The 14098-nt window shown below is 34.0% G+C and overlaps 1 protein-coding gene across 3 annotated transcripts; it reads left to right on the forward strand.

The window, feature by feature from the left end:
• Window positions 1-201: 201 nt before the first annotated feature.
• On the forward strand, window positions 202-13679 carry LOC126475342 (uncharacterized). Of its 3 annotated transcripts, none has more exons than XM_050103150.1 (2): window positions 202-371; window positions 10585-13679. In XM_050103150.1, the coding sequence occupies exons 1-2, from the start codon at window positions 346-348 to the stop codon at window positions 11753-11755; spliced, it is 1197 nt and encodes a 398-aa protein (XP_049959107.1). In that variant the 5' UTR covers window positions 202-345; the 3' UTR covers window positions 11756-13679. The 3 variants fall into 3 exon arrangements, with proteins under 3 accessions (XP_049959107.1, XP_049959104.1, XP_049959105.1); XM_050103147.1 differs by lacking the exon at window positions 10585-13679 and adding an exon at window positions 5438-8535; XM_050103148.1 differs by lacking the exon at window positions 202-371 and adding an exon at window positions 5239-5515.
• The last annotated feature ends 419 nt before the right edge of the window (window positions 13680-14098 follow it).

The following is a 14098-nucleotide window of genomic DNA, read 5'->3' on the forward strand; positions in this document are numbered from 1 at the left end:
TGAAAATTCTGGAAATAATGCTCCAAATAGGGGAGATAGGAGATATGAAAATGATTTCAGAAACAATACACAGGAGGGAGGATGGGGGAGAGATAACAGGAATGATAGAAATAGGTATTGGGGAAGAGAACAAGATAGAAGGGGGTTTGTTGAAACTAGTGAACAAAACAACAACTACGAACGGACAGACCGAGGGAACCAGCCGGGAAACGGTGGACAGTCCCACTAGATGTCCGTAGTTTTGGGGCTAGACAATATTATGATAGGACAACACATAACCGAAACTGGAAAAGGAGAGGATACAATGTAAAGAGTAAATACCATGAAAATACTGATGTTGTTAGAATGAATAAATTAGAATTTAATAAAAGGTTTTGGGATACTATGAGTAAAAGTGATACAGTTAATAAAAACAGTGTTCAAGCACAGGTAGTTAGTGAAAGTGCAGAAGTTGAAGGTATTGCAGAGTTCCTTAGTTGGGCTGAAAAAGATACTGGTGTTAATAACAAGTCAGACACACCACAAATAGAATCTATTTTGGGGGGTTTATTTGATAAGAAGGGGGATGCCGAAGTGTTTAATGGAGCCAAAGGCCCAATTGCTGAGATTCAGATACATAGGGGAGAAACTGAAGATGGGGTTGTTGTGGAGGAGGAGGAAGAAGTAATAGAGGGACATTTAAATAATGATCCTAAATCAAGTGATGTTATTGATGAGAGTGTGGAGGAAGAAATAAAAGTATTTGTAGAATTGAAAAGTGGTGATGTAGTAAAGGTAAGTGATGTGACAAACATGGGTAATAATGAGGTTAATTTAAGTGAAATGCAGACTAGGGAATGTGTATCTGAGGACAAGCTATTGCCTATTGGGAACTATGAAACACTAATCTATGAGAATGGTAATAATAATAATAATAATAAAGAAAATATAAAGGGATGGAATGTAAATGTGTGTTTTCAAGAAAAAGGGGAAAAGTTTTTAGAAGTTTTGTGGAACAACTATGGAAACTGTATAAACAAAGATGCCTTTTGGAAAGAATTAGCAAAGGTAAGTGCAACCTTGTATCCTACATGGTGGACAAGAATCCGTAGTGGATTTCATAAAAAATGGGGTGAAAACAGTAGTTTGTTAAGTGGCAACACAGTGTTAAGAGGGACAGAAAAAAACAAAGGTTTATGTTTAAATGTCAATGCTTTGCAAACAGAGAGGGATGTGTCTAAGTGTAGGAAAGAGACATTAGACTTAGGAACTAAAGAAATTGAAAATGATCTATTGTTTGAAAATACTGAAATAGACAAAGATGTTGAGCTAGGTTGTCCATATGTTAAAGTAAACATTTACATTGGTCCATTTGAAATAAAAGAAAGCCCACATCCTAATGCGTATAGACTTATCTTTCCCAGATCAAGAAGGTTATTTGGATTAAGAAACATCACTGAATTGAAACCATATAAACATGATTAAGCACATTTCCCTGTTTGAATACAGTTACTTACCCATTTTCCGTAAAGCATTTTATCAGCAAAGATTTTTACTGGGTGTGTCAAATAGCAACTACCACTCATCCTACAGACCCTGGAAAAGTTCCAGATCTCTGAGACAATGTTTTTATATTTTTATTGTCACTATTGAATATTAAATTTGGAGACATCTTCTTTACTTGCAAGGGGCAAGTTTAAACATGCACCCAAAGAGGTGACAAACATTTATTACTTTCTGTTTGTATTGTTGAATATGGGACATACTTGCACCAAATATAAAAGACAATGTAAAAATTGTTGTGCAAGACCCATCATTTTGTTACTATTTTCTTAAGCATAAGATTTGTGTACAATTTTCTACAGCTAATCAGATGTTCACCAAGTTTGATGTTTGTGTTATGTTGTGACCAATTTAAGTGTCCAATTTTAGTATTAATATGTTCTTGTACTATCTTGACTGTCTCAATGGGAGACAAGTTTTTTAAATATTTTCTTTTTTTAAAATGCATATTATATTCATACATGTGACTTCTCTAGTGTTTGTGTTTATATATCATGTCCATACTTCTAATTATGTTTTTTGTTTTCATTTCCTTTATGTGGCTCAAAAAGAGCAGACAGTTGCAATATTTTCCTATGGACATCTGACCTGTCCATCTATGTAATATATTTATGTTCCTTCTATTATCTTGATTATTCTGTGACTCAATGAGAGCTGGCTTTGAAATAATTTACATATATTTTTTTATATATCTTAAGATCGCATGTGATATATTTGTGTCTGTTTTTGATCATTTTCCATGTGGCTCACTGGGAGCAAAGATTAAGTTTTTTTTTTACTTTCATATATTACTGAATATTTTTATTATGCTGTCGTACTGAGAGCCATAACACAAAGTGCATTTGAAAGAACATAACTAAAATATTTGCAGGAAAAAGTCATTTTGAAACGGTGTAACGGTCATGGTATACATACACATTATGCATAGTAAAACAAAAAAAAATTATTAAAGTAGTACTTTTCCAAATTTTAAGCATTTGACACATTTGTCCTAGTCGGCTAATATCATTAACATTCTGTAAATGATATTACCCGAGGGGGGTATTGTAATAGAACATATTAAAGGCTTTACTTTACCGAAGTATGTGATACCCGCCAAATTCAACCAGTTTAACGAGTATTTATGATTATAGAAAAGTTATTGTGTATGTTAACAATGATTGCACAACATGTCTCCATAAACAGTCAACCCATTAAATCATACTGAATAACTGACCCACACAAAAGTTAATATCACTTGATCACTGATACAGCAAATGTCATCATGTAAAAACACTAAGTTTATCTTAAATAATTAATATGAAGTACGAAAAATAGTAGCCAACTTAGGTATTTTGGATCTCCTTAAATAAAAATCACCCAGTGAAACCTATTTGTTCACTAGGAGTGTTTTCACTCAGTATTCACGTAATCAATCCTATTTTAGACGAAAACCAATGTAATTCTTAATAATTCATGTTACTTACTTATTTATGCAAATTAGAGAAGTCAATTGACAAACTTCAAAAAAATGGCCTTTTTGTAACAGAGAATTATTCTGTCAAGTCAACAAATCTGTCTGTCATTTTCATAACATGTTAAATTATGTCACTCGATGCAAATTAATAACTTATCTGCACAAATTATGATAACAGATGTACATGTGACTTATAAACTATATCTCTTTTTAGTAGTTCTTTGACAATGTTATAAATACAAGCAGCAAGAAGGGTCGAGGAGGCAGTCGGAATGTCACTCTGGTAAAGTGTGTTTGTGTGTTATTGTTTGAGGTGGATAAACAATGCAAAGATCATGTAATGGAAGTACTACTTTGTGTTGTGTCATGGTCTTTGGTAGACAGTGGAATTAAGATGGCCACCATAATAAATATTTGAAGGTTACATATTTGTTGGTTTCGCTCATTCTTTATCATCAAAAGCACATAAAAAACACGGGACCTCATGTTTTTAACCCTAGACAACCAGATTTAGAGCCAGCATCAGCATCGAGACACAGCAGCGATCCAGCAAGCAGCAGCGATTACTACAACGCATTTTAATGGTGCCAACCTAACATCAAGTGCTAACAAGCTCCGTAAATGGGAGTGAAATAGTGCGATTACAGCAATTAGCTATATCAACGACTAGGCGACCATTACAAAAGTGGGGGCTCGTCCGGGATCTTTAAGTGCATCGATGATAATAGTGCAGCGATAAATTTCGTAAGTGCTTAGCACTTCAAAAAAAAAAAAGGTTTATTTGTGCAGTGTGGCAACAGTGAAGATATGTCAAAGCGAAAAACAAAAAAACGTGTGTATGTGAGATTACGAAAAACTATCATCACACCGCTCGGAAGATTAACGTCTGGATTGTCAATGGAATTCATCAATCAAGATAAAACCGAATAGATGTGAAAAAAGCCAACAAGAACACCGATCACATCAGAGTATAGCTACATAAAGCAAGGTATTTTGTTGTTGTCATTAAAAAAAAAAAAATTTTTATAGTTAACATGTCTCTACCTGAGACCGTAGGAAATGTAAAAATTGAACCAGGGGATGGTGAACAATTAAACTTAACAGAGTGGCTAGCAGAGTTTGCAACTCAAATAAGCTCGCAACTTAAACAATCGAGTGAACAAGTAAGTTTGAAACTTAAAGAAAACACAGATAGACTGGGTAAGTTAAGTTTGAATTTTGATCTATTAACTACTCATCTCAATGAGAAGTGTGAGGAAATTAAAACTACCCTCAGTAAGGACACTAGCGAACAGCTGATACACTTCAGAAAAGAATTTCAAATTAAAGTTGAAAGTTTAAATGAAAATATACAAGCTAACACAGACAGTATTGCTGTCATCTACAACAGAGTAGATACTGAAGTTGAAAGATTAGATCAGAGAATAGACAAAACATCAGAAAACCTTAAACAAGAGTACAACCTGTATACCACTAATGTAGATACAAAAGTAGAAAAGATACACACTAAATATACACAATTGGAAGATGCATTGATGTCAAAACAAATGTTTTACAATCAAAATACAATGTATGGGCACATCCAAGTGAAATGCTTTCCTGGTGAAAATCTGCACCCTATTGACTTTATTCATCAATGTAAGGATATGTTTGTTGTAGGAATGACAGATAACATAAAAATTAAGTTAGTAAAACGGTTTCTAGAAGGGGAGGCCCTATCCTGGGCAAATGAGAATAATGATTCTTGGAATACTTTTGAAGAGTTTGAAGCTAAATTTATTTGCAAATTTTGGTCACAATCCATACAAGCCAGATTAAAGTCAGAATTTCTAAATGGACCAGTGTATAGAGGGAAAGTAGGGGGAATGCAAAAATTTTGCAGAGATCAATTGAAAAAACTTGCTCACTTGAATAACTCTTTTGATATTATGACACAAATTGATGTTTTAAAAAGAAGGTTACCAGAGAGACTGCAGTGGGAATTGGTCCATGGACCAGACGATTCAATGGAAGAGTTCCTGAAATTTGTAGATAGATTAGATAGGGCCTTGGAAAGAGAGAATAACCAAAGTTTTGGCTCTGGCAACAATCAGTATGGGGGGTGGAACAGGAATGTAAATAGAGATTATTATGGGAGGAGAGACTTTGAAAATTCTGGAAATAATGCTCCAAATAGGGGAGATAGGAGATATGAAAATGATTTCAGAAACAATACACAGGAGGGAGGATGGGGGAGAGATAACAGGAATGATAGAAATAGGTATTGGGGAAGAGAACAAGATAGAAGGGGGTTTGTTGAAACTAGTGAACAAAACGACAACTACAAACGGACAGACCGAGGGAACCAGCCGGGAAACGGTGGACAGTCCCACTAGATGTCCGTAGTTTTGGGGCTAGACAATATTATGATAGGACAACACATAACCGAAACTGGAAAAGGAGAGGATACAATGTAAAGAGTAAATACCATGAAAATACTGATGTTGTTAGAATGAATAAATTAGAATTTAATAAAAGGTTTTGGGATACTATGAGTAAAAGTGATACAGTTAATAAAAACAGTGTTCAAGCACAGGTAGTTAGTGAAAGTGCAGAAGTTGAAGGTATTGCAGAGTTCCTTAGTTGGGCTGAAAAAGATACTGGTGTTAATAACAAGTCAGACACACCACAAATAGAATCTATTTTGGGGGGTTTATTTGATAAGAAGGGGGATGCCGAAGTGTTTAATGGAGCCAAAGGCCCAATTGCTGAGATTCAGATACATAGGGGAGAAACTGAAGATGGGGTTGTTGTGGAGGAGGAGGAAGAAGTAATAGAGGGACATTTAAATAATGATCCTAAATCAAGTGATGTTATTGATGAGAGTGTGGAGGAAGAAATAAAAGTATTTGTAGAATTGAAAAGTGGTGATGTAGTAAAGGTAAGTGATGTGACAAACATGGGTAATAATGAGGTTAATTTAAGTGAAATGCAGACTAGGGAATGTGTATCTGAGGACAAGCTATTGCCTATTGGGAACTATGAAACACTAATCTATGAGAATGGTAATAATAATAATAATAATAATAAAGAAAATATAAAGGGATGGAATGTAAATGTGTGTTTTCAAGAAAAAGGGGAAAAGTTTTTAGAAGTTTTGTGGAACAACTATGGAAACTGTATAAACAAAGATGCCTTTTGGAAAGAATTAGCAAAGGTAAGTGCAACCTTGTATCCTACATGGTGGACAAGAATCCGTAGTGGATTTCATAAAAAATGGGGTGAAAACAGTAGTTTGTTAAGTGGCAACACAGTGTTAAGAGGGACAGAAAAAAACAAAGGTTTATGTTTAAATGTCAATGCTTTGCAAACAGAGAGGGATGTGTCTAAGTGTAGGAAAGAGACATTAGACTTAGGAACTAAAGAAATTGAAAATGATCTATTGTTTGAAAATACTGAAATAGACAAAGATGTTGAGCTAGGTTGTCCATATGTTAAAGTAAACATTTACATTGGTCCATTTGAAATAAAAGAAAGCCCACATCCTAATGCGTATAGACTTATCTTTCCCAGATCAAGAAGGTTATTTGGATTAAGAAACATCACTGAATTGAAACCATATAAACATGATTAAGCACATTTCCCTGTTTGAATACAGTTACTTACCCATTTTCCGTAAAGCATTTTATCAGCAAAGATTTTTACTGGGTGTGTCAAATAGCAACTACCACTCATCCTACAGACCCTGGAAAAGTTCCAGATCTCTGAGACAATGTTTTTATATTTTTATTGTCACTATTGAATATTAAATTTGGAGACATCTTCTTTACTTGCAAGGGGCAAGTTTAAACATGCACCCAAAGAGGTGACAAACATTTATTACTTTCTGTTTGTATTGTTGAATATGGGACATACTTGCACCAAATATAAAAGACAATGTAAAAATTGTTGTGCAAGACCCATCATTTTGTTACTATTTTCTTAAGCATAAGATTTGTGTACAATTTTCTACAGCTAATCAGATGTTCACCAAGTTTGATGTTTGTGTTATGTTGTGACCAATTTAAGTGTCCAATTTTAGTATTAATATGTTCTTGTACTATCTTGACTGTCTCAATGGGAGACAAGTTTTTTAAATATTTTCTTTTTTTAAAATGCATATTATATTCATACATGTGACTTCTCTAGTGTTTGTGTTTATATATCATGTCCATACTTCTAATTATGTTTTTTGTTTTCATTTCCTTTATGTGGCTCAAAAAGAGCAGACAGTTGCAATATTTTCCTATGGACATCTGACCTGTCCATCTATGTAATATATTTATGTTCCTTCTATTATCTTGATTATTCTGTGACTCAATGAGAGCTGGCTTTGAAATAATTTACATATATTTTTTTATATATCTTAAGATCGCATGTGATATATTTGTGTCTGTTTTTGATCATTTTCCATGTGGCTCACTGGGAGCAAAGATTAAGTTTTTTTTTTACTTTCATATATTACTGAATATTTTTATTATGCTGTCGTACTGAGAGCCATAACACAAAGTGCATTTGAAAGAACATAACTAAAATATTTGCAGGAAAAAGTCATTTTGAAACGGTGTAACGGTCATGGTATACATACACATTATGCATAGTAAAACAAAAAAAAATTATTAAAGTAGTACTTTTCCAAATTTTAAGCATTTGACACATTTGTCCTAGTCGGCTAATATCATTAACATTCTGTAAATGATATTACCCGAGGGGGGTATTGTAATAGAACATATTAAAGGCTTTACTTTACCGAAGTATGTGATACCCGCCAAATTCAACCAGTTTAACGAGTATTTATGATTATAGAAAAGTTATTGTGTATGTTAACAATGATTGCACAACATGTCTCCATAAACAGTCAACCCATTAAATCATACTGAATAACTGACCCACACAAAAGTTAATATCACTTGATCACTGATACAGCAAATGTCATCATGTAAAAACACTAAGTTTATCTTAAATAATTAATATGAAGTACGAAAAATAGTAGCCAACTTAGGTATTTTGGATCTCCTTAAATAAAAATCACCCAGTGAAACCTATTTGTTCACTAGGAGTGTTTTCACTCAGTATTCACGTAATCAATCCTATTTTAGACGAAAACCAATGTAATTCTTAATAATTCATGTTACTTACTTATTTATGCAAATTAGAGAAGTCAATTGACAAACTTCAAAAAAATGGCCTTTTTGTAACAGAGAATTATTCTGTCAAGTCAACAAATCTGTCTGTCATTTTCATAACATGTTAAATTATGTCACTCGATGCAAATTAATAACTTATCTGCACAAATTATGATAACAGATGTACATGTGACTTATAAACTATATCTCTTTTTAGTAGTTCTTTGACAATGTTATAAATACAAGCAGCAAGAAGGGTCGAGGAGGCAGTCGGAATGTCACTCTGGTAAAGTGTGTTTGTGTGTTATTGTTTGAGGTGGATAAACAATGCAAAGATCATGTAATGGAAGTACTACTTTGTGTTGTGTCATGGTCTTTGGTAGACAGTGGAATTAAGATGGCCACCATAATAAATATTTGAAGGTTACATATTTGTTGGTTTCGCTCATTCTTTATCATCAAAAGCACATAAAAAACACGGGACCTCATGTTTTTAACCCTAGACAACCAGATTTAGAGCCAGCATCAGCATCGAGACACAGCAGCGATCCAGCAAGCAGCAGCGATTACTACAACGCATTTTAATGGTGCCAACCTAACATCAAGTGCTAACAAGCTCCGTAAATGGGAGTGAAATAGTGCGATTACAGCAATTAGCTATATCAACGACTAGGCGACCATTACAAAAGTGGGGGCTCGTCCGGGATCTTTAAGTGCATCGATGATAATAGTGCAGCGATAAATTTCGTAAGTGCTTAGCACTTCAAAAAAAAAAAAGGTTTATTTGTGCAGTGTGGCAACAGTGAAGATATGTCAAAGCGAAAAACAAAAAAACGTGTGTATGTGAGATTACGAAAAACTATCATCACACCGCTCGGAAGATTAACGTCTGGATTGTCAATGGAATTCATCAATCAAGATAAAACCGAATAGATGTGAAAAAAGCCAACAAGAACACCGATCACATCAGAGTATAGCTACATAAAGCAAGGTATTTTGTTGTTGTCATTAAAAAAAAAAAAATTTTTATAGTTAACATGTCTCTACCTGAGACCGTAGGAAATGTAAAAATTGAACCAGGGGATGGTGAACAATTAAACTTAACAGAGTGGCTAGCAGAGTTTGCAACTCAAATAAGCTCGCAACTTAAACAATCGAGTGAACAAGTAAGTTTGAAACTTAAAGAAAACACAGATAGACTGGGTAAGTTAAGTTTGAATTTTGATCTATTAACTACTCATCTCAATGAGAAGTGTGAGGAAATTAAAACTACCCTCAGTAAGGACACTAGCGAACAGCTGATACACTTCAGAAAAGAATTTCAAATTAAAGTTGAAAGTTTAAATGAAAATATACAAGCTAACACAGACAGTATTGCTGTCATCTACAACAGAGTAGATACTGAAGTTGAAAGATTAGATCAGAGAATAGACAAAACATCAGAAAACCTTAAACAAGAGTACAACCTGTATACCACTAATGTAGATACAAAAGTAGAAAAGATACACACTAAATATACACAATTGGAAGATGCATTGATGTCAAAACAAATGTTTTACAATCAAAATACAATGTATGGGCACATCCAAGTGAAATGCTTTCCTGGTGAAAATCTGCACCCTATTGACTTTATTCATCAATGTAAGGATATGTTTGTTGTAGGAATGACAGATAACATAAAAATTAAGTTAGTAAAACGGTTTCTAGAAGGGGAGGCCCTATCCTGGGCAAATGAGAATAATGATTCTTGGAATACTTTTGAAGAGTTTGAAGCTAAATTTATTTGCAAATTTTGGTCACAATCCATACAAGCCAGATTAAAGTCAGAATTTCTAAATGGACCAGTGTATAGAGGGAAAGTAGGGGGAATGCAAAAATTTTGCAGAGATCAATTGAAAAAACTTGCTCACTTGAATAACTCTTTTGATATTATGACACAAATTGATGTTTTAAAAAGAAGGTTACCAGAGAGACTGCAGTGGGAATTGGTCCATGGACCAGACGATTCAATGGAAGAGTTCCTGAAATTTGTAGATAGATTAGATAGGGCCTTGGAAAGAGAGAATAACCAAAGTTTTGGCTCTGGCAACAATCAGTATGGGGGGTGGAACAGGAATGTAAATAGAGATTATTATGGGAGGAGAGACTTTGAAAATTCTGGAAATAATGCTCCAAATAGGGGAGATAGGAGATATGAAAATGATTTCAGAAACAATACACAGGAGGGAGGATGGGGGAGAGATAACAGGAATGATAGAAATAGGTATTGGGGAAGAGAACAAGATAGAAGGGGGTTTGTTGAAACTAGTGAACAAAACAACAACTACGAACGGACAGACCGAGGGAACCAGCCGGGAAACGGTGGACAGTCCCACTAGATGTCCGTAGTTTTGGGGCTAGACAATATTATGATAGGACAACACATAACCGAAACTGGAAAAGGAGAGGATACAATGTAAAGAGTAAATACCATGAAAATACTGATGTTGTTAGAATGAATAAATTAGAATTTAATAAAAGGTTTTGGGATACTATGAGTAAAAGTGATACAGTTAATAAAAACAGTGTTCAAGCACAGGTAGTTAGTGAAAGTGCAGAAGTTGAAGGTATTGCAGAGTTCCTTAGTTGGGCTGAAAAAGATACTGGTGTTAATAACAAGTCAGACACACCACAAATAGAATCTATTTTGGGGGGTTTATTTGATAAGAAGGGGGATGCCGAAGTGTTTAATGGAGCCAAAGGCCCAATTGCTGAGATTCAGATACATAGGGGAGAAACTGAAGATGGGGTTGTTGTGGAGGAGGAGGAAGAAGTAATAGAGGGACATTTAAATAATGATCCTAAATCAAGTGATGTTATTGATGAGAGTGTGGAGGAAGAAATAAAAGTATTTGTAGAATTGAAAAGTGGTGATGTAGTAAAGGTAAGTGATGTGACAAACATGGGTAATAATGAGGTTAATTTAAGTGAAATGCAGACTAGGGAATGTGTATCTGAGGACAAGCTATTGCCTATTGGGAACTATGAAACACTAATCTATGAGAATGGTAATAATAATAATAATAATAAAGAAAATATAAAGGGATGGAATGTAAATGTGTGTTTTCAAGAAAAAGGGGAAAAGTTTTTAGAAGTTTTGTGGAACAACTATGGAAACTGTATAAACAAAGATGCCTTTTGGAAAGAATTAGCAAAGGTAAGTGCAACCTTGTATCCTACATGGTGGACAAGAATCCGTAGTGGATTTCATAAAAAATGGGGTGAAAACAGTAGTTTGTTAAGTGGCAACACAGTGTTAAGAGGGACAGAAAAAAACAAAGGTTTATGTTTAAATGTCAATGCTTTGCAAACAGAGAGGGATGTGTCTAAGTGTAGGAAAGAGACATTAGACTTAGGAACTAAAGAAATTGAAAATGATCTATTGTTTGAAAATACTGAAATAGACAAAGATGTTGAGCTAGGTTGTCCATATGTTAAAGTAAACATTTACATTGGTCCATTTGAAATAAAAGAAAGCCCACATCCTAATGCGTATAGACTTATCTTTCCCAGATCAAGAAGGTTATTTGGATTAAGAAACATCACTGAATTGAAACCATATAAACATGATTAAGCACATTTCCCTGTTTGAATACAGTTACTTACCCATTTTCCGTAAAGCATTTTATCAGCAAAGATTTTTACTGGGTGTGTCAAATAGCAACTACCACTCATCCTACAGACCCTGGAAAAGTTCCAGATCTCTGAGACAATGTTTTTATATTTTTATTGTCACTATTGAATATTAAATTTGGAGACATCTTCTTTACTTGCAAGGGGCAAGTTTAAACATGCACCCAAAGAGGTGACAAACATTTATTACTTTCTGTTTGTATTGTTGAATATGGGACATACTTGCACCAAATATAAAAGACAATGTAAAAATTGTTGTGCAAGACCCATCATTTTGTTACTATTTTCTTAAGCATAAGATTTGTGTACAATTTTCTACAGCTAATCAGATGTTCACCAAGTTTGATGTTTGTGTTATGTTGTGACCAATTTAAGTGTCCAATTTTAGTATTAATATGTTCTTGTACTATCTTGACTGTCTCAATGGGAGACAAGTTTTTTAAATATTTTCTTTTTTTAAAATGCATATTATATTCATACATGTGACTTCTCTAGTGTTTGTGTTTATATATCATGTCCATACTTCTAATTATGTTTTTTGTTTTCATTTCCTTTATGTGGCTCAAAAAGAGCAGACAGTTGCAATATTTTCCTATGGACATCTGACCTGTCCATCTATGTAATATATTTATGTTCCTTCTATTATCTTGATTATTCTGTGACTCAATGAGAGCTGGCTTTGAAATAATTTACATATATTTTTTTATATATCTTAAGATCGCATGTGATATATTTGTGTCTGTTTTTGATCATTTTCCATGTGGCTCACTGGGAGCAAAGATTAAGTTTTTTTTTTACTTTCATATATTACTGAATATTTTTATTATGCTGTCGTACTGAGAGCCATAACACAAAGTGCATTTGAAAGAACATAACTAAAATATTTGCAGGAAAAAGTCATTTTGAAACGGTGTAACGGTCATGGTATACATACACATTATGCATAGTAAAACAAAAAAAAATTATTAAAGTAGTACTTTTCCAAATTTTAAGCATTTGACACATTTGTCCTAGTCGGCTAATATCATTAACATTCTGTAAATGATATTACCCGAGGGGGGTATTGTAATAGAACATATTAAAGGCTTTACTTTACCGAAGTATGTGATACCCGCCAAATTCAACCAGTTTAACGAGTATTTATGATTATAGAAAAGTTATTGTGTATGTTAACAATGATTGCACAACATGTCTCCATAAACAGTCAACCCATTAAATCATACTGAATAACTGACCCACACAAAAGTTAATATCACTTGATCACTGATACAGCAAATGTCATCATGTAAAAACACTAAGTTTATCTTAAATAATTAATATGAAGTACGAAAAATAGTAGCCAACTTAGGTATTTTGGATCTCCTTAAATAAAAATCACCCAGTGAAACCTATTTGTTCACTAGGAGTGTTTTCACTCAGTATTCACGTAATCAATCCTATTTTAGACGAAAACCAATGTAATTCTTAATAATTCATGTTACTTACTTATTTATGCAAATTAGAGAAGTCAATTGACAAACTTCAAAAAAATGGCCTTTTTGTAACAGAGAATTATTCTGTCAAGTCAACAAATCTGTCTGTCATTTTCATAACATGTTAAATTATGTCACTCGATGCAAATTAATAACTTATCTGCACAAATTATGATAACAGATGTACATGTGACTTATAAACTATATCTCTTTTTAGTAGTTCTTTGACAATGTTATAAATACAAGCAGCAAGAAGGGTCGAGGAGGCAGTCGGAATGTCACTCTGGTAAAGTGTGTTTGTGTGTTATTGTTTGAGGTGGATAAACAATGCAAAGATCATGTAATGGAAGTACTACTTTGTGTTGTGTCATGGTCTTTGGTAGACAGTGGAATTAAGATGGCCACCATAATAAATATTTGAAGGTTACATATTTGTTGGTTTCGCTCGTTCTTTATCATCAAAAGCACATAAAAAACACGGGACCTCATGTTTTTAACCCTAGACAACCAGATTTAGAGCCAGCATCAGCATCGAGACACAGCAGCGATCCAGCAAGCAGCAGCGATTACTACAACGCATTTTAATGGTGCCAACCTAACATCAAGTGCTAACAAGCTCCGTAAATGGGAGTGAAATAGTGCGATTACAGCAATTAGCTATATCAACGACTAGGCGACCATTACAAGGTGATAGTCGATGCCTATCTGATAACTGAAAAAAATGGTTCAAATGGCTCTAAGCACTATGGGACTTAACATCTGTCCCCTAGACTTAGAACTACTTACACCTAACTAACCTGAGGACATCAAAC

This window comes from Schistocerca serialis, chromosome 4 (assembly GCF_023864345.2).
Source record: "Schistocerca serialis cubense isolate TAMUIC-IGC-003099 chromosome 4, iqSchSeri2.2, whole genome shotgun sequence".
NCBI lineage: Eukaryota > Metazoa > Arthropoda > Insecta > Orthoptera > Acrididae > Schistocerca > Schistocerca serialis.